Source organism: Protomyctophum bolini (genome assembly GCF_963924005.1).
Source record: "Protomyctophum bolini genome assembly, chromosome: 17".
In the NCBI taxonomy this organism is placed as follows: Eukaryota; Metazoa; Chordata; class Actinopteri; order Myctophiformes; family Myctophidae; genus Protomyctophum; species Protomyctophum bolini.
The window spans coordinates 24,859,407-24,881,428 of NC_137878.1; the positions used below are offsets into that span (position 1 = coordinate 24,859,407).

Here is a 22,022-nt window from a genome sequence, read left to right on the forward strand (position 1 = left end):
ACGTGATAATAAATACAGCACATCCCCCAGGACCAATTCTCTCCATTCAGTAGGATTTAATCATTTAATCTGTAGAAATCTCTCTCTCCATTCATTCAAAAAAGGATCATGTGTGTCTTCCCTAGTGCAGTGGTTCCCAAAGTGGGGCCCGGGGACCCCCAGGGGGTCCTTGAGGGAGTTTCAAAGGGTCTCCCAGCTAAATGATAGTTAGGAACCAAAATGGGACCTTATGGGTCTGTAACTCAGTGTGATACTGACCACACCCCCACACACACACACGTTTAAATTACTCCTAAACATTTTGCCAAACATCACACATTCTCCTATCCTCCTGGTGGAGACCTGTGCCCAGAAGGGCACTTTTTCTAGTTCATTTCTGCATCTCTTAGGGCCCATTTAACCATATAATGCATTTGGATGGCAAAAATGGCAGATCTGCAAGTTCAGTGTCTTCAATGAGATGTACGTGCTGTGAGTTTGCATATCTGCTATAGCCTATTTTCCAGCATAGGACCGTTGCACAGTGAAGTATAAACAAGCTGCATATCCCATAGGGATATACAGTACTCCAGGTGTGCAACTGGCGGCCCGGGGGCCACATGCGGCCCCCACCTTCACTTAATGTGGCCCTCAGGTTAATATCATATATATATGATATAATATTGCTGTTTACAATTCCACAACATGCAAACATGACCATGTTGCGAGTAATTGTAGAACGCAGGGCATTCACTGTGAAGCGTGCGGGCGCAGGCACCACAAAACAGTGTGCACAGGTGTTGTGAGGTTAATTACATGGATTTAGTAATTAATATATATTATATATATATATATTCATTGTGAATTCATTAAAATTAATAATGTAGTAGCCTATTAATAATAAAAAAAACTACGCTTTTCTGAAACCTGTTAGGCTTACTCTGTAATATTATCTCGTGGGTAAATAGACCAAACTGAGCTCATTCTAATAAATAAAATGTCCATCGCCATCTGATGTAGGTCGAAATCGATCCTCCTTTGGTCACGTGTCCCGTTGTGGCACTGACATTTGTAACCTATCGAATTCTGCGTCTACAGAGGTCAATGTGTTCACTGGAAAGATTTTAGTTTTTATTTGGGGTGTTTATTAGGTCTTTAAATGTAGGGTAGCCAAGAAATATATCCAATGTATTAATATGTAGGCTATACAATGTATAGGCCTATATACAGTGGGTTATATAATATTATACAACTTACAACTGTAACAGTCAGTGTATATGTTTTCTTTTCCCTTTTTACCTCCTTTATGATGATTTCCTGTTATTTGGCTATATAGAAGTGTATATTTGTCTCTACATGTTATGATTAATTGAACAAGGTGGACCCTCTTATAAACAAGTGTAGTGCTTTATTGGGTCGTCCACTCACTGTTTTTGTATTTGTATTGAGTTGTGCTTGAAATGTACTGTAATTCTGCAAACTGTTAATAAATACTTCAATCAATCAATCAATCAATCAATCAATCAAACAGTGACACATTTTGCACCTATTAGATGTCGCCTATGGCCTATTGCAACACAGCGACCTCTGCAGGCACGGTATTCACAAGGTCACCAATGTCTCCGTGACACCGGGATGAACTGGATTAACGGTCGCTCACTGTTTGCCAAGTCAGTCGGCAGCCAGCGGAAATAATAACCGTAGATCTTCACCAGACAAACACACGTCGAATGTGGCGGTCGTGACACAGAACCGAGGCTCCACTGAATCATTTCAGGATACAGTAGCCTTTGTGTTTTTATTCCGTTTTTTCGCATCCATGAACTAGCTTTTTTTTTTTTTTTTAGATACGGTAATAATAAAGAAGAATAAACAATGATTTCCCCGTGGGACCGCTGGTACTCGACCAGCTGCTGCCTTTGCTGTCACGTACGGACGGGCACCATTATTCTGGGAATATGGTATATGGTAAGAAAAAAATTATAAACATTATTGTGTCAAATGCATATAGATCTTTTAGAAATATAGGCTAAAGTTATTTAAAAAATGCAAATGTTAGAGAAGAGGAGGAAGGGATTCCCCCTATTGTTTATTACCGAGCACACATTCTTCTGCATGGCCATGACCAGTAAATCTCTAAAAACCCAATTTAGCTTGTAGCCTATACTTGATTAGCTAATAATTTAAAATGACAAGCAGTAAATGTTTTTCTAAATGTCTAAATGAAGAGTTTGCTTCCGCTTTTAGACTGCAGGGATAACCCCTGAGTCTTAAAAAGAATGCATTAAGCCAGGTAAATCCTTGACCCTTACGTCACTATACCCGTTTTGGGATTCTATTAATATATTGCTCAGCAATGTCTTCACAGGTTGAGGGCAGAAAAGCTCTTCGTGCCTATCATGTAATATTGTATGAGATATAAATTTGTATTTTAGATATGGTAATATATGATATGGTATCATGGTATATAGGCATAATTGCCAATTCCTGATCTTAAAGGCTGCATTACAGTAAAGTGATGTAATTTTCTGAATTTACCTGGCTGTTCTAAGGTTGTTATATTCACTTTGTGAAAAGCACAAAGACCAACACAATATTGATAGAGCTATATATATATATATATATATATATATATATCCTCCTCAGATCGATTTGAACCATCTGCTCCTCTTTTCAAGAAATTAAACATTTTTTCTGTCTCTGAGGTAAATTCTTTACAGATATGTATATTTGTGTACAAATGCATTTATGACTATATCAAAATCTTCTTAATGCTGATTCTTCAAATTAGGGGAAGTTCTCGATAAGCCTTTTGGCTTTTAACTTCTCTTGCACAATATTAATATGTATGAATTTCTTTTTCCTGTTTTTAACCTTTTTTATGTGGGAATAAATAAAACCTAAAACCCCCAAAAAAATAACAATAAAATAAACCTATATATACAGTATATGATTGTGACCCTCACCCATCCCTATACATCAAATCATCACACAGCTCAATTGCAGTAGCTTTACTTTTACTGGATGATTTAACCCATGATTGTTGTTATAAGATCTGTCATTGTGTACTCTCTTCAGCTCATTGTAAGCTTTTTAAAGGAACTAACTTTACATTATGTTTCATCACTAAAAGGTGAATGAATAACCCTAACCCTTGAATCGGTTAAAGAGTGATTCCACTCCATTTAACTTAATTTTCTTCACTATTCCCACAGCTCATAAATGCAGTTGTCCTAATTATCCTGCTGTCGGCTCTCAACGACCCAGTCCAGTACCGCTACCATCTGACCAGCACCGAGTTGGGCACCGACATAGATGTTATGGACGATGCAAGTGAGTGTCCCTCTAATCCCATGCTTTCCTAATGTCAAATCATTCATAAAATAATAATACAATCATAATAATAGTAGTAATAGAGCGCCGAAGTCCTGACGTCACTCTCTCGTCCCCTCGATTCCCCTGGTTCAACGGAAGTAATTTCTCTATGGAGAATAACATGGGCTCATCTTAAAATATAAGCATTGTGGTCCAAAAATAAACAAGCTGTCTCTGCGTTATTGACAGGGAGGTGTCTCTGTATCTTTTGCGACAGTCAGTCACTCATGATAGTCTGTTTCTAGCGAAAATGTAACTAATTCAGTAGCAGTAACAGTCTCAGTCAGTCAGTTGATTCTTTATATCCATATGAGTGAAGCGGCCTGGATGAATTGTTTATGTTTCAAACACAGTTCTTATATGAGGCGGTCTAAAATCCCCCTATGGGGATTACAATGCAAATAAAAAGTACATGAACCTGCAGATCTGCGCCCTCTACCGATATTGACGTCAGACTTCGGTGCTCTATATTAAAGGTCTCAATGATTTATTGTGCAACAAGATCAAGTTATTGCAGAAATAAAACACCCTACCCATTCAAGTTGTATTGATTCTAGAATTATTCATGAATGTACCGGACCTACCGGTGCATGGTTTATGAGTCTGCTTAATGAGGTGGAGCATTTTAATGTGCAATAGCAGATTTCACTTACAGTACATGTGGCTAAGATGTACATGTGGGACAGTCTGGCATGGAGTGTACTGTATGCCCACATTATTGTATAGGCTACATACTTTCTAATATCTCTTCTATGTTGGAAACTAGTGCAATAGTGCAACTCCCCTCTCTCTCTCTCTATCAACTAGACAAAAATGCTAGGAAGGGGACTAGTGGACAAGAGATCCAGTATAAGTCATTTTACACTTGGTTGCATGCTGAAAATAGCAGTGTAAAATCAGTCATTATGACAACATCAAGGCCCGCCAAAATACATTTTAGTCGACTAAATCTACTAAAACTAAATGAAAACGTTTCAAGGGACTATGACTAAAACTAAAGTAAAAATGTTCTGCCAAAAACAACATTGCCTGGAATACCCCCAATGACCCACCAAGGTCCCCGGGCCACATGTTGAAAACCAGTGATTATATTGATCAACGATCAATGACTCTTACTTAAACATACAGTAAGAATATTAGTTAAGGTTCACTGGACAAAATTGATTGAGATGTAATCCATATTTCTGTAATAGAAAGCTCAGTGGGACAGCAGATATTAATAGCCGATTTCGGACGATGTTACAAATGAAATGGCACCTACTTAAGTGTGTGAAAATGTAGAAATCCAATTGTCTTGGTATCCATAGAAACAGCACCCTGTACTGACTTGTTAAACATGTGCACGACTGAAGAGCAGTCAATAAAATGACGTGTTTATGGGGAAGAAAGGTTGCAGATTCAAAATCCATAAAGTACCATGTTGGGAAGTTGTTATAGCTTTACATATCTAGTGTTCTTTTTGTTCTTTTTACAAAGTTTGAATACTCCTCTCTGAGGCTTAGAGAGAGCCATCAGTCAGTTTAGAAAACAGAGGGGTGCCATTAAATGGTCTGCAGTCCATCCTGAATAACAATTATTCACTGTCAGCTGTAATGTCTGTTTTGCCCCAAGACAGTTTGAGAGCTACAGTAGGCTAATAATAGCAAAGTTACTTGAATTGTGTATTTGTTTTAAGATGTACAGTACATCCCACAAGTGCATTATTTAGATCAGTGATTCCCAAAGTGAGGTCCGTGGACCCCCAGGGGTTCCCCAGCAGTTTGGAACCAAGTGGACCCTTATGGGTCTGTAACTCTGAGAGTGTACAATTGGAACCGAATGGACCATTTGTACACTCGGAGTTAAACTAACATTGATTTTACAATATATACTGCGGTTACCAGAGATAGAAATGCCATTAAATGGGGGTCCGTATACTAATGCATGTCAAACTGGGGGGTCCTTGAAATTAAAACGGGTTGAGAATCACTGCTAGAGCCGTAAAAACCTTCTCTTATGGGGGTCCCTGGCATGTCTTTTCAAATTGGGGGGTTCCGCGGGGCTAACTAGTGTAAATTTGGGGGTCCAAGCTACACTTAACTACACTACTGTATATGGGCACGTTCGGAAATAGCACACTGAGCGCACTGTGCAAATGCAAACTAATAGGCGAGTGCGCTCTTTTCCGAACGCACCCTACATATTATGTTTCATAACATTATTTTACTTTATTGTTTTTCCTTCCCCTACAGACATATGCATAGCCACCGCAATATCTTTGCTGATGATCCTTATATGTGGCATGGCAACATATGGTGCATACAAGGTAATGAAAACTGCCATATAGAAATGTTCGCAAGAAAACTTGAATCAGATGCCGAGGACGTTGACCAAATAAATTCTGTATTCATCTCTCTCTCTCTCCCCCCAAAGCAACATGCAGCCTGGATCATTCCATTCTTCTGCTACCAACTCTTTGACTTTGCCCTCAACACATTGGTTGCCATTAGCGTGGTGGTGTATCCCAACACAGTGCAGGACTACCTACAGCAGCTGGTGAGTGAGACATTATACATGATAGTATGTCTAGGACTGAGCTAATGTGATCCTGTGGCCTCAGATCTCCCTCCACGTCAAACAAAACATTTGAATAGGGCTGCAATCAAACCCTTAGATCTCCATATATGGAGCTGACCTATTCTGACACTCCATTATGTTGATCCTTCCTCTTCGATGTCTCCCTTTGGACTGATACATGTCCATTTAAACTCTAGACGGGCCTGCCCCAAAGTTATTACTGAATAACAACTGGTGAAAGTAGAGTTCTTAAGAGGCCCGAAAAGTAAGGCCCAGCCCTACCTGGGCCGTCATCAAACCCTGTACAGATACTGCCCCCTCTGCCACCCTTAGATCTCCATATATGGAGCTGACCTGTTCTGACATTCCATATGTTGATCTGACCTCATCAAACCCTGTACACTCAAAACACGCCCCATATATGGCCAGTACAGAATTCATTCCATATGTTGATCTGACCCCCCCATGCCAAAGCGCCAGCAGTCTGCCGTCACCCAGGTGGATGCGTGCACGACTTACTGGTTTGGGTTTTATTACAATTTATAATTAATTAGAATTGATTCAAATCGATTAACTACTACACCTCTATCTGAGAGTAACTGACAGTGTATAAAATGTACTCTCTGAGAGCTAAAGGAACACTGAGGATTGTGCTTTATAGCACAGCAGAGGCTAAGTAAGAACGAGCTGCACATTTATTTTCTGGCCTGACAAATCTCTCTCCTTTTCTCTCTCTCTTCCTTAAAACCCATTGTCTGGCCCAGCCGGGGACGTTCCCTTACAAAGAGGACATCATGTCCACCAACAACGTGTGCCTAGTCTTTGCGGTGCTGCTTTTCGTGGGCTGCATCCTTTCCTTCAAGGTAAGGCTCCACTCTCTCCTCATCCCGACAACCCCCTGCTGTTGTTCAGACCCATCATAGAAGGGGAAAAAACTAGCACTCTCAGTACAAACAAGCATAATACCGGGTGCACGGCTCACAAAGAATCACTGTTAGAGAGATAGCCAGCACTCCAGTGAGATACACGCTGAGGAAGGCTTGGCGCCGAAACACGTCTGTGTTTTGATTATCCGTGCTGCACAATGCAATAAATGTACCATGAATGGACTTTGGAGTGCTGGCTATCTCTCTCTTTAACAGACCTGGATATGATTCGTCACGTGTGTTTTTCTTTTAGCAAAGAAATTGAACACAAGGCCTCGAGACAAACAAGGAAGTGTCCCTGTGTTTAAATGCACGCTGTAGCCGAGGAATCGATGGTTGTGATACTCGAGCGCCTTGCACAACCCGAGCTGATGCGCGCACACACACACACACACACACACACACACACACACACACACTTAAGATTTAATCAATATTATATCCAGCACGAACCACCAAGCTGTAGTAGAGTCTCACGCCATGCCCATCTGGAAGGACCATAAGTACGGACAATTGGAGGAGATGATGAATCCGCCACTGCCCCCGCCCCCACGTCCGTCATTGGTTGCTTTTAATAGGATGAACACATGCAGTCAGAGAGCCGGCACAGCACAGACAGACAACAGGAAACACACTGACTGTCTGCAGTCAGGCTGCTGATTCCTCTTAATGCATGCGTGACTCGCCAGTCACGACTCCGCGCAGGGGGACGGAGATGGGACAGGAATTTTGCGGTCATCTGTACAATGATATCAAGTCATTTCTCAGCGCTGTCATTCTCGCCCCAGTTGAGTTGGAAAATATTCAATGACGTTATTGTCCAACGTCAGAGCTAAGGTCAGGTTGTGATAGGATAGGAGAAGACCGCAGGAAAATGACCCACGTAGAAAAGACGTCATGTTCTATGTCCCACTAAGCATATAGGAGACCTTTATGAATCATATCAGCATTAACGATGTTGTCACAAACCAATTGACAACATTGTCAAAAAACTATTTCCTGTTCTACTCCGGTTTGAACCCATTTAGACCTGAAGTCGATTCTACAAAATGTCTTTTCTGAAAAACCCATGTTTCTATGTCAGTGGTTCTCAAACCATTTCATGTCAAGGACCCCCAAAAATCATATGTATTTGGCCGCCGACCCCCCATCTGAAAATATGTTGTTCCAGGGACCTCCCAGAAGCAAAGATTGGGAGTTAAAAACGTTCGCTCTGGAATAATCTATATTCAACGATTTGCATCACATTTTCACGATTTTTCAAAAATAGCAGACCTACAACAAGCTTGTAGATCTGTTATTTTTCAATATCTAAAGTATAACAATGCTTAAAACACCAAAAGGGGTTCCCGTTCGGTATAGATTAAAGATGTTGTCAAAAACGAATTGAAACTTTCCCGTTCTACCTCGGTTTTAAACCCGGTTTTAAACCCCTGTTGCGCAAGTGCTGTTTCCACCACTGAGCTGATAGAGCCTGCCTGCTCAAGCAACACATGGAAGAAATAGAACAACAGAGCCCTGTTTCTGTCTGAGCTGAGCGCGGCTCAGCTGTGAATGCTAAGCAGTGGTGGGCAGTAACGAGGTGCATTTACTCGAGTACTAAACTTGCATAAAGGCTTTTGAGTATCTAAGTAGCCAAGTTGCTCATCCTGGAGCAGAAGTGGACAAAATATATACTCAAGTAAATTATGGAGTACATTTTCTTGTTAATAGGCTATAATAATGCACTGCTGTATTGAAATTTCCCAAACAAAGTCAGACATTTACAAAACAGTAGATTTGTAGATCTGCTATTTTAACTATTTTACGGTAGTTAATTAGCGCAGGAGTCCCCTTTCCTCGAAATGTAGTGGAGTCAAAAGTACAATATTTCTCCCACTCAAGTAAACTATTTTGTTACCGTCAACCACAAATACAAACAGACACGGAACCTTGAGGAAGGCATGGCTGTCTGTCAGCACACGTAACTGAACCAACAACCAGATCATCTGACAGCTGTAAACTGATCTAGAAACAGCAAACGGCCACTGGCCAGGAAGGAGAAATGGAGGGGGACTGCTCATAACGCAGACATCCCCATTACTCAGACTACGTGGCTTCACGTGCGTTTTAGGGATAGTATTGCAGCGAGTTGGACCAACACGCCATCTGAATAATACGCCATCGGAACAATGATAGTAACAGCACCGAAATGGAGACAGGATGATAAGAAAAGATCAAATAAAATAAAACTTATTTTTTGAACCCCATGTGGAAAATTCAAAGCAGCAGAAACAGTAATGTCTAATATTTATGCTCCGTAGCGTGGCATTGCACGGCCAACATATCAGACCGACAAGTTGCGACACAAATAATTAATCTGGCTTCAGAATGGCACACATGAAGTAAGAGTATGTAAGCCAAGATAGTCCTGACGTCACTCACTCGTCCCCTCGATTCCCCTGGTTCACAGAAGTAATTTCTCTATGGAGAATAACATGGAATCATCTTAAAATCGTTTCATATAAGCGTTGTGGTCCAAAAATAAACAAGCTGTCTCTGCGTTATTGTCAGGGAGGTGTCTCTGTATCGTTTGCGACCGTCAGTCACTCATATATGAGTCTGAGTCTGTTTCTAGCGAAAATGTAACTAATTCAGTAATAGCGTTTTCTCTCAGTCAGTTGATTCTTCATATCCATATGAGTGAAGCGGCCTGGATGACAGTTATTATATGAGGCGATCTAAAATCCCCGCTATGGGGATTACAATGCAAATAAAGTACATTAACTCGTGGAATTGCAGCCTCTACCGATAATGACGTCAGACTTCGGTGCTCTATAATCAAGGACAAATTAATGCCTAAATTGTTGAAGAGAAGTTATAGTGAAAATAAAAGCAGAGAATAATGCAGAGGGGGAAATATTAAACAGGCTAGTGGCTACAGATAATACAGCTCCAAAAGCAGTAGCACTTTGTATTATTATGTCCCAGGATTTTAAGTCATAATCAGTTTTTTTTTATCTCCAAAAACAAAGAGGACATTTTACCACAGCAGGTGGTATGAGGAGTATAATAATAGATTCCATGCTGAATTGTTGGATATATACTTGCTGTTAAAAATAAGTATTCTTACAACCATATAAAAATAAATACTCAATATGTACAAACATATTGGCATAAATAAATATGCTTTTGATGTCATTTTGCAAAAAACTTTAAAACTGCTACTGTTTTGATTGATTGATTGAACATATATAATTTCACAGAATGTAGAATTTGTGCATTTCAAACAAAAGCACAATTAAGTCAATACAAAAACTTCTACTTTGAGGACGAAACTGAAAAACACTATAGACTTGTTTACATCAGGGTCCTCCATTTTCAATTCATCAGAAATCCTTTCATCGGTCTGGTTAACATCCAAGTTCTGAAACCTGGGCGGTTGTCAGTAAAGTGTGGGACTGTTTTAACCCATTCTGTGGCGGGAACCCCTTTTGGTGTTTTAAGCATTATGTTATACTTTAGCTATTGAAAAATAGCAGATCTACAAGCTCGTAGCGCGGCACCGTAGGTATTTCAGAAAAGGGTTAGAATTTAGAAGACATTTTTTTAATTCCGACGTCAGGCCTAAGTGAAGCACAACGCTGGACATTAGTGTCAGAAATGTTAATTGAACCTCAATATGTTCCCTTTACAGTAGAGATGTCTGTCTGTCTGTCTGTCTGTCTGTCTGTCAGCCCAGCAGGGTAGTCAGTAGACACACACACACACACACACACACAAAGAACCTCCTGTTCTGCTGCCAAGTCAGACCTACCTTTCTGCAAGAAAAGCTTTACAGAGAGTAGACGGGTACTTTTTGATAGTTTAAGAACCACAATTTCTTACCATCACTATTCACAGTAAATCTGGTAATGAAATTATGCGCAAATCTATGCAAAATATACTAATAACTAGAACAAGAATAAAATACAATGGAAATTCTGCCATTTTTTAAGACTTTAAAAGTCTTCATCTGTAATTTCTGAGGTCAGTTGACAGCCGTGGTGTACAGTCAGGGACGTGCCACACATGGACATCAAAGGGGGCTTCAGCCCCTGCCCTTTTACCCGTCTGTAAAACAACTGCCCTCTCCAGACCACGAATGCAAATGCCACCCCTTTCCATGCCATGCCGGAAGGCAGCATTCAGGAGAATTGCTTTTTTCCCCGAAGTCTCCTGAACTTGAACACAGCATTTTGCGTTGAACTAATTTGTTTCTAAATCCTACATGCCATTACACACCGCATCTCCACTAGCTAGAGTGCTGGGTTGAGCCTCGTTGAGAGCTTGTAGATCAGCTATTTTTGTCCAAAAGTGCCCTCTTACGGTATTTCAGCCCCTGCCTCTCTAACACTGTGTACAGTAACATTAACATGCCAGCAGTGATGTCATTTCAACTCATTGTCTGTATATCTTCCTCCTCCCGTGGCAGGCCTATCTGATTGGCTGCGTGTGGAACTGCTACAGATATGTCAGTGGGCGGGGCACCACTGAGGTCCTCGTTTACGTCACCACCAATGACACCACGGTGAGTACCCCCCACCCCTCCCCCCCTCGCCTCAAGGACATAACACTTAACTGCAGCACCCTCACTCCATTGTGATATGATGACACGGTCATATATGTATATGATGTGGGTTTACTGGCCTGTGCATAGAATACTAGGCACACATGCATGTAGTAGGCATGCTTGCATTTACACAAGAACGTTATACTGTAGACACGTACGTGCACTGCATACTGTACAATATTGTACATGCGGACGTGCACACATGGACATCAAAGGGGGCTCCTTCCCTTTAACCCGTCTGTAAAACAACTGCCCTCTCCAGACCACGAATGCAGCATTAAACTACATGGTGAAAGAAATGCAAATGCCACTCGTTGAACTAATTTGTTTAGAAATCCATGTCGTTACACACCGCATCTCCACTAGCTAAAGAGTGCTGGGTTGCGCCCTGAAAATAGCTGATCTACAAGCTCTCAGCGCGTCGCAGCGCAACGTGTTGTGAGCTTGTAGATCTGCTATTTTTGATAGTCAACGGCCAGCGCGTTCATGAGTTTGGCCCAATCCATCCCAGAATGCGCCTCCTTCCTACCCGGAAGGAGGAGTGAAATCGCCTCATGCGCTTTTGAGCAACTTAATGCAAGTGGATGGGAGGAGAACTCGGGTGCCGTCTCTATCCATAAACTCTAAGGTTCAGATGCACTTTGCGATGCCATCACCATTGTGACTAGCGTGATCCAGTTGATTTTAGCTAGTGATGATCATTCAAATGAAAATTGTCATTAGTGTGCGCTCTTGACAAAAGTTAAAAAATAAATAGCTAGCTATAGTGAGACTTGCGTGCCCAGCATGACTAAATAGAGGCTATGTTTACTTTTGCATGTTATTGCAGTTCAGTGAGTTGATACCACTAAGTGCACGAGGTAAGGATTTTAGGCAACGCTTTACATTACAGTGCCTTTGCTACCGTGTACAAATGAATGCTGTGAGGCACTTTGTCATATAATATGCATGAATGAGCCTCGTAGCAGTACACCAGTGTCTCAATCATCCTCCTTAAACTTCTAGAAGAAAAAGTAATAGAGCGCCGAAGTTCTGACGTCACTCGCTCATCCCCTGGTTCTGCCTGGTTCACGGAAGTAACTTCTCTATGGAGAATAACATGGGGGTCATCTTAAAATAGTTTCATATAAGCATTGTGGTCCAAGAATAAACAAGCATGTCTCTGCGTTATTGTCAGGGAGGTGTCTCTGTTTCTAGCGAAAATGTAACTAATTCAGTAGCAGTAAAAGTAGCGTTTTCTCTCAGTCAGTTGATTCTTCATATCCATATGAGTGAAACGGCCGGGATGACATGTTTGCTTTTCAAACACAGTTCTTATATGAGGCGATCTAAAATCCCCCTATGGGGATTACAATGCAAATAAAAAGTACATGGACCCGTGGATTTGCACCCTCTACCAATATTGACGTCAGACTTCGGTGCTCTATAAATACTAGACTACTAGAACCTCATTCACCTGACTGGGGACTGGAGATTTGAACAGAAAAAAGCACTGAAATGCTTTTTTTGTTAAATGTGAGCAATGGCTCAGTTCAAAAAACAAAGCACCGCTGACTGTGCCCATGAGGTTCAGATCAGTGAGGCTCTTCTAAAATATCCATTCACTGTAATGTAAAGACTGTAAGTTATTCATAGATTAGACATTTAGAAATGTATTGTAATCATGAGTAGAACAAAATTGTTAAATAGATACAACTTTACAGAACCCACCTACCCAGCCCCCACTCCACATGTAAAATCGGACCCTAGCTAGCCTATACGACTTTAACCCTTTCAGAATAGGAACCCCTTTTGGCCTTTGAATAATTATATTATACTTTAGCTATTGAAAAATAGCAGATCTACAAGCTCATAGGACGGCCGTGCTACGAGCTTGTAGATCTGCTATTCTTTTTGTATTGTCAAAATGTGGTGCAAATCTTTGAATATAATATATTTCAGAGCGAACGTTTTTAACTCAAATACAGATAATTCTGGGGGTCCTTGACATGAAAAAGGTTGAGTTTATTTTTTTACAATCAGCTTCAGGTCTAAATGGGTTAACCCTGCAGGTGTCTTATTTTGGTTGTGTCGTTAGAGGTGAACATTTTGCACAGACAACACAAACACATTCTTTAAGTGGATTAACTTGTGTTTAACTACATATTGTCTAAACTGTAAAATGTTTAGAGATGTTTAACTCGCTGTAATGGCATTGCCACCACTTTGTCCTGGTGGTGTTGGGGGTGGGCGAGGTGACATTGATGCTGTAGGTATAGCAGTAGACTAGGCTATAACCAAGGAGGTGAGTGGCTAGGTGGGCGGAATCACACGTCATCCTTCTTAGTGTTGACTCAGGGCTTTTGAAAAGGCTTTACAGTCTGTACAGAGTACAGTCACTCTTTCCATCTGTCCGTCCGTACCGTCCCTCGCATAATCCTACCAACACTCCAATACGCTAATCTCTGTCACACCCCAGAGTCCCTTAGCGTTCACCCTTGCTTTGGTGGCAACCTTCCCATGCACTTCCCCATCACAATCAGAACTGCAGCCTCACTCCCAATCGTCCGCCGTAGTCTGAAAACCCACCTCTTCAGACTCCATCATGGCCCCCGTAGCACTTGCCCTAGCCTCGACGACCTCACAGGCATATGCAACTTATGTAATTTAGATAGCACTTTATGTAGACTTAGATAGCATTTTATGCAGACTTACAGCATTCTATGTAGACAGCACTAGAATAGCATTTTATGTAGACATAGCACTTTAAAGAATATATGCATAGTTTCATTATATAGATATTCCACTGTTACGTTCTTAGCTTACGTATGACTCATGATAACTACTTTTTATGTACTGTATGTGATGAATTGCCATGCTTTTTGTTCCAGTCGCTCTGGATTAAAAGCGGCTGCTAAGCGCCTAAATTGTATTGTAACCTTCTAGTTGAAGGTTGCCACCAAATCAAGGGTGAACCGATCCGTCAGATTCCTAGACCTATCACACAGTTAATGGTTTAATAGTATTCACTATACTTACTATAATAGTATTCACTATACTATAATCATTATGGCACAGCCCCTTCGTTAGGGAGACTGTAACCTCGGAGACCGCATAGAAAATATAATTTAGCTTTAAAGGTGTGACTATATATCTATACACTACTTCTCCATCTATACTGTAGTAGATGTTATTATGTCACAGTGTCATCTGTGTCTAGTTACTATAGAAAGGTCTAAATAATGCCTCCATGTTGCCTCAAGCTGCTTCTTCACGGTGCCTTTTTATATAAACCCATTAACCCATTTAGACCCGAGGACGATTCTACACAAAAAAATGTGTTTCTATGTCAGTGGTTCTCAAACTATTTCATGTCAAGGACACCCCCAGAACTATATGCCGCCAACGCCCATCTGAAAATATGTTTCATTATGTTCATTCCAGGGACCTCTCTCCCCGGAAGCAAAGATTTTAGTTTAAAACGCTCTGAAAAGAACATATATTCAAATATATTCAATAGCTAAAGAATAACATGATGCTTAAGTTAAAACACCAAAAGGGGTTCCTTCCCGCCCAGAATGTGTTAACATACACAGGCTCAGGTCTCGGTCTCTCTCTCTTTTTAAGAACATCACTATCTCTCTCTCTTTTTGCCCTTCCCCCACTCGTCTCTTTTTATACCCATCCTCTTCTTTTCTGGACGCGTTACGCAATAGCCCGTGTTTGACCTAGTGATGTTAACACGCTTTCACTGCATGGTTCGCAGTTCTGTCCCCCTGGGAGCATGTTCTCTCTCCCTCTGACACGCACGCATGCGCACACACACACACACGCACAGTGTGTTTGACATTCATTATAGGCAAAATAAACTTTCTCAAAAACAGTATTTTATGTTTGTTTTTTTCGTTTTTTCTTTTCTTTGGGGAGGGGGGGGGGGGGGGGGTCACGGACAGGTCGTGAGAGAATACAGACATTTTTTTACAGTTCCTTTAATAATAAAAAAAAAACACCCTTTTCAAAAATACAAATATTTCCCTAATTAAAAGACAGCGACTGTTAGCTCTATTCTGGACGGGAAGTTGGGAACCCCTTTTGGTGTTTTAAGCATTATGTTATAGTTTAGCTATTGAAAAATAGCAGATCTACAAGTTCATAGAGCGGCACAGAGTGCTGCGCTATGAGCTTGTAGGTCTGCTATTTTTACAAAATCGTGAAAATGTAGTGCAAATCTTTGAATATATATTCTTTCAGAGCGAATGTTTTTAACTCCTCTTTGCTTCTGAGGGGTTCCTGGAATAACATTTTCAGATGGGGGTCGGTGGCCAATTACGGGGTGCATACTTAGTTTAGACTAGTCATTGGTTAGACATGGGTGGGTTAAGGTTAGGTTTAGGTGTGCTGCCCCGTGGGAGGTTAGGGTTAGGTTGTAGTTGTAGGACGAATGACTGGTCTACCGTCTAACCAATGACTATAGTCTAAACCAAGTACTGTCTAAACTAAGTACTGCACCCGCCAATTACGTATAACTTTTGGGGACCTTGACATGAAATAGTTTGAGAACCACTTGATATAGAAACATATGTATTTTAGAAAACCGTCAGGATTTAGTAGAACCTTTTTTGGATTTCGACGTCAGGCCTATAACTAACTCTCCTCCTCTGATGTTTCAGGTCCTTCTGCCACCATATGAGGAGGCCATCGCCCTCCCACCCAAGGAGCCTCCTCCACGGTACATCGAAGCATGAGGAGACGCCCTGGCGTCCTGGAGACCTTAACCCCCCTTAACGTGCTCCCCAGGCCCCACCACAGACCTCTACATTACTACAGTACATCTCCCCAGGCCCCACCACAGACCTCTACATTACTACAGTACATCTCCCCAGGCCCCACCACAGACCTCTACATTACTACAGTACATCTCCCCAGGCCCCACCACAGACCTCTACATTACTACATCTCTTTCCACTGCGGGCTCCACAAGCACTGCAAGAAAAGTCCTATAATGTCCTCAAGACTGGTCTCAGACTTATGATGATATCTCCCACCCCACACCCCCTTCCTCGCCACTGGTAAGCATGAGGATGAAAATCTGACAACTACACTAGACTAGATTAGGGCAGCTGTGAGCCACTGTCATCCTCTACTCTGTCCTTCCTTATGCTCCTATACCACTCCATCCCCCCATCACAGTCCTGCCCACCCACCCCCACCCCCCGCCCTGCGGTATCGCAGTGACTTTGAGATGCCCTGCTTGCCTCCCTCTCAGCAGCAGCCACTGTCCCATCACCCCTGCCCCGCGCCACGCCCAGGGGTGAAGCAGCCATGGACACACCAGTGAAGTCCCCCCATGGCAAAACAATCTGCCCCCCCGGTTTCAATTAGCACTTTTCTGTGTTTGAAATGCCCGTTGGTCTGGGCCAATAATACACTTTTTAACCCCCCCCCCCCCTCCCACTTTTTAGCCCCACACCCCTCCCCCCGATACTGTGAACCTTCCTCGTGGGTCTAGAAAACTAAAACGCAAGAGAAACAGCAGCGATATTAACGAGCGTCAGAGAGAGAGAGCGGTTATGCAAGAGCACTTTTGTTGACGAATCCCCCCCCAATGAATGTAACGACGGGGGTATTTTTGTAAGAATATTTTGTATGTATAATAGTTTAAAAAAAGAAAAAAATGGAGGGGAAAATAATTGAATAGTGAGAGGATATATATCCTGTTGTTTGTGATCAAATATTAATTTGCATAACCAAGTAGTAATGTGTCCCAAAGGGAATCTGGAACAGAGAACCTTGACTAACAGCCACTATGACGTCTTCCGTTTGTACCATCCATGTAACGTCTGTGAAACCTCAACACACCCGACTGAAAAGAAAGATCGCAACTAATCTATTCCAGTTTGCCCTCTTGTCATTTCGAGCACTGTTGTTGGCAAGTGAAAACAAAGTATCAAAAGAGTTGCAAATGATTAATGTTTAATCCTAAATGTATGCTTTGGCGAGAAAAAAACCCGGAGCGCAACATGCTTCTCCTAGCCTTGCACAATACTTTTTAAATGAATTATCTTTGTTGTTTAAGCACTTATTAAAGACATCTTTGATTTACGCCCAACATTCAGGTATAAATTTCACATGCGAATCCCAACACACATTCAAAGCAATAGACGGTAAATACAAACATTATGTAAATGTTCAAAGGTAAGAACTGTGTGTCCATCTTAGATATCTGTCCCATGGACTTGTGTATTCACAACAACGTCATAATTGTGTCTTTTCTTTTTACATGGAGGTGTTTATAATGTGATCTTTTAGCAGAGCTAAACTTAGCAGGACTGAGGTGTTTTAGGTCATGACGTTACTCCAAGGGTCCTCGTCTGTGGAGACAAATTGTTTTGCACATTATTATTTTTTGTTCTGTGCTTTTTAAATGGTTGGATAAGAATCTGCTCTTATTTACGGTAGTGTAGTATTACAAGATGCAGCTGGTAAATTACTGCCTAGTAACTATTTGGGCAAAAATGGTCCAGGATTACTAAAACTATGTAAGAAATACAATTAGCTATAATATTCTATAGCCGACTAGTTTCCCTTAATCTACAAATAGCATTGGCTCTTTGTAGAAAATATTACATTAACAATAAAAAGCTATGCAACCAAGAGCTCCTTCAACAATTTAATTTGTTAGGTTTATTAGTAATACAAGCACTGTAGTGGTATTATTATGGCGTTTAATACAAATAGTTTATTTACAAATAGTATTGAGCCCTCTTATCGTCGTACCAGTGTGACCACACCGCTTCAGTAAATACAATGTTTGAACAAAGCTGTAGACAAAATGTGCACTTTATAAAGACCATGTGAGCTTATTGGAAATCTGTTAAAATGCTGTATATTCCTATATGTGATTGATTTTCCATCATGATGCTGTCTGTCGCCAGCTCACGGCATGTTTTTAACCACTTAACCCTAGCCTCCCTATTTGGGGGGGGGGGGGGGGGGGGGGGGGCTCATGCCGTGCTACGAGCTTGTAGCTCTGCTATTTTTGAAAAATCGTTCAAATGTGGCGCAAATCTTTGAATATGTATTTCAGAGCGGTTCCTGGAACAACATATTTTGAGATGGGGGTCCGTGGCCCAATAGAGATAATTCTGGGGGTCCTTGACATGAAAAAGGTTGAGCACCACTGACATAGAAACATAATTATCAACTAATTATTGGGTTTTAAGTGGTTAAAGATCTACCATGTGAGCTCATTGACAATATGTTTGCTGTATATTCCTTATTTGATTTTTTTTTATCATGATGTAGACAGCGGGCCTGGGTGGGCTTCTAAACTATGAAAGGAACAAAATGTCTCAACATTTCATGTACATTATTATCTAATCTAATGTGACTGACACTCTAGACATTGTTTCTGATGTGATTGAAGGTTAATCTCAACCCAGTATGTGTGTGTGTGGCACTTCCTTTTAGAATCTTAAGGCTCCATCACTGTCCATTCATTGTTGATTGTCACACACGCCGATCTTGTTTGATCTGCATCATGGGTCCATGATGTCTACTTCAATTCTTACAAATAAAACCCTCAAAACAGTAGATGTTTTGGCCTTATCTGTTTGATCACTAGTTTATTCATTTTTGTTTTCACAAGACTTGTGAAAAATATACATTAAAGGACCACTTCTCAACCTATCTTCATATAATAGGTCCTCACTTATAATCATGATAAAATGGCACGATTTTTTTTACTCAGTCTGTGTCTCATAGGAGGGCTGTGGGCAGTTTAGAAACCGTCCTCCAGTGATCATCATTAGGCAGATTCTTTTTTAAACAAGATTTTTAGATTTATATTTTCATTATTGTGAGAATGATGGCTTCCATTTTCGCATTGCAACTTTTCAGGACTAGAAAGCCTGCAGTTTCTATTCACCGGAGGACGGTTTCTGAACTGCCCACAGAGAGACAGACTGAGTAGAAAAACTTTGCGCGAGAGAGATGAGAGTTGTTTAGAGTTTACACTAGAGAAAGTAGGAATGCTAAAAGTTTAAACACCAAAGTACCGAAACAATGTAATTCATTAGTCAACAACATCCTGAAATGGTAGGCCTACTTATCATTGGTATTCACCTTTTTATCATCATCTAGCTGACCATTTAATTGCACAAAATAATTTGATCACTTTGGAAATGAACTATAACATCTGTGAGCTTGACATACTACACTGAGGAAGACAGCATGTTAGCATAACGATGAAGACATTGATGGAGAATTTCCACCGTGGCGACTTGGCAAACTGGCGAGTTCTCAGATATTCGTATCTTTTCACAACCAGGATCCGGATGCATTCACGATTAAATAAATAGCCTTGGAGAGACTAACCTCACTAATGTTGTTGGGTTTTGGTCTGATCTTGTACTGGACTGTTATCTCCAGCTGCATAAAGATAAAACACAGGTCACCAGGTAACGGAGAGGACTTTGTCATGAAATGGGGTGCACGATTTGTGTTTCGCTGACAGGGGCAGTAGCATATCATTTTTGAGTGGTGCAAAGGCGAAAATAGCGTTTGTTCACCACCATGTGTCACAGGAGGAGGGCTTGAACAGTACAGTACAGTACAGTACAGTACAGTACAGTACAGTACAGTACAGTACAGTACAGTACAGTACAGTACAGTACAGTACAGGGCCTCATTAAGAATGGTGTATGCTATCGACCTTTGACCTTTTTGTATTATGTATGTTATCAACCTTTGACCTTTTTGTATTATCATAAAAAATTGTTTATGCCATTAACCTGTTGACCTTATGTGACCTGTTGACCTTATGGAGTTGGGCAGATATGCCTCATGGCTGAGTTAAACATGGCCGTCTGTCTGCTTTGCTCCAAGGCCTGGTTTGCCCATATGCCGTCAGCAGAAAATACTATTTCTGCTAACGTGAGGGTGACATGCCCCTTTTCCTTTGAACTGAGGTTGATTCATGTGTTATCGTGTGTTTCAAAGGAAATCAAAGACAATCGGATATCCTTTGAAACATACAGGACGGATCGTGATTGGAAGGGAGCTGACCGGCCTCCAGTACTGTGACTTTATATATTGACAATTACTTGCATGAGAGGGAGAGAGGTGGTGGAGTTATCTGCTATATAGCAGACAGTTTGAGAACGCAATGGAGTTAAGAGGTTTGGTTCAATATGTATTTAACCAACACACAGACGTAAAGTGTGTTCACTCAATAGCATTGATGTATGAAGAAAAAAACAAATTATGGAGTATATACTGCACATAACGGACTGTGTTCAAGCTGCTAAAAATCACTTGACCTCGTTCACAGAGCATCACTATAATTCAGTGGCGCTGTCGGCTTGTATAGCCTCGATCAGCCTGCGAGTTGACTTCCACAGAATGATGAATTGAGAGCCGACCTCAAGCTCATCCGCACGTGCCCCGCTGCCCTGGCTGACCTTTATGCCCTGAGCCGCGGCAGGCCAACGACAGCGACCAACAGATCAACAGGGATTTACAGCTTCCATCTCTTCTGCCACAAAATGGAGCCTAGCCTGCATTATACCGTATCGGGCCTGACGGGAGCCAGACAGACACACTCACCTACTTTCTGCCAGCGGAGCTGGGGAATAGAAAGAAGTAGGTCACACATGTATGGGCCATTTTCTCTCTGGGATGTTTGTCCAGCAATGGTCAACCCTGAGGCAGTAAGTCATCTGCGGTCCAGTTGGAACAGGCATCAAATAAAATTTACTATGTTCAGTATCTCCTCCCAGAAGCTATAAATAATATACTATGAATAATAGATATGATGTGACCTTAGGGGTCATGACTCATGTTACCATTACAGACACTAAATATTATTCGCAAGATCTCTATATGAATTACAACTGTGCTCCTGTCCAGAACGGAACACTGCCCTGCTCTACGGCTATAGGACAACACAGTTCAAAATCAATAATGTAATTATTTGTGTGAGTGTGAGTGTGAGTGTGTGTGTGTGTGTGTGTGTGTGTGTGTGTGTGTGTGTGTGTGTGTGTGTGTGTGTGTGTGTGTGTGTGAGAGAGAGCACTGAGCACATTACATCCAAACTGTCCAGTGAAATGTCAGCTGAGGCATAATAATCAATAACAATCATCAGTCAGTGTTGTGTATGGGAAACGTAAAGTTACCAGTATTAAATCTAGTGCAGTAATCTATATTCCATGCAGCACGCTGTAGCACCCCGGGACATTATTACACAGTGTGTGTTGCTGGGGATGTCTGGACTAACTGCTATACAGAGTATAGTGGTGTATAGTGGGAGCCATAGGCCAATTCTAAGTTATGTTTGCTATTGATGTCGTTTGTTGAGTCACTGATGAGTGTCACTAGCAGTGTTGATTTCGTCCACTAAAACTAAGACGAAAAATGTTCGTCGACTACCTTTTTCCACTGACGAAAACTAAATGGAAACTAAATAAAAACTAAGCTATGGTGACTAAAACTAAGACTAAATATATTGACAATTTCGTCAACAAATAAAAACTAGACTAAAATGTTAGGAAGGGACTAGTGGACAAGAGATCCAGTAAAAGTCATTTTACACTTGGTTGCATGCTGAAAATAGCCGA

General features: G+C 41.2%; 1 protein-coding gene across 2 annotated transcripts; it reads left to right on the forward strand.

Annotated features, from left to right (window-relative positions):
• The first annotated feature begins 1,670 nt into the window (after window positions 1–1,670).
• On the forward strand, window positions 1,671–18,997 carry laptm4b (lysosomal protein transmembrane 4 beta). 2 transcript variants are annotated; one of them, XR_013965629.1, is made up of 8 exons: window positions 1,671–1,947; window positions 3,195–3,312; window positions 5,586–5,659; window positions 5,767–5,889; window positions 6,675–6,773; window positions 11,290–11,385; window positions 16,077–16,595; window positions 16,649–18,997. XR_013965629.1 is itself a non-coding variant. In XM_080787346.1 (7 exons), exons 1-7 carry the CDS (start codon window positions 1,855–1,857, stop codon window positions 16,149–16,151), a joined length of 678 nt encoding a protein of 225 aa, XP_080643472.1. In that variant the 5' UTR covers window positions 1,671–1,854; the 3' UTR covers window positions 16,152–18,997. The 2 variants fall into 2 exon arrangements, 1 of the variants encoding a protein (XP_080643472.1); XM_080787346.1 differs by having other exon boundaries at window positions 16,077–18,997.
• The last annotated feature ends 3,025 nt before the right edge of the window (window positions 18,998–22,022 follow it).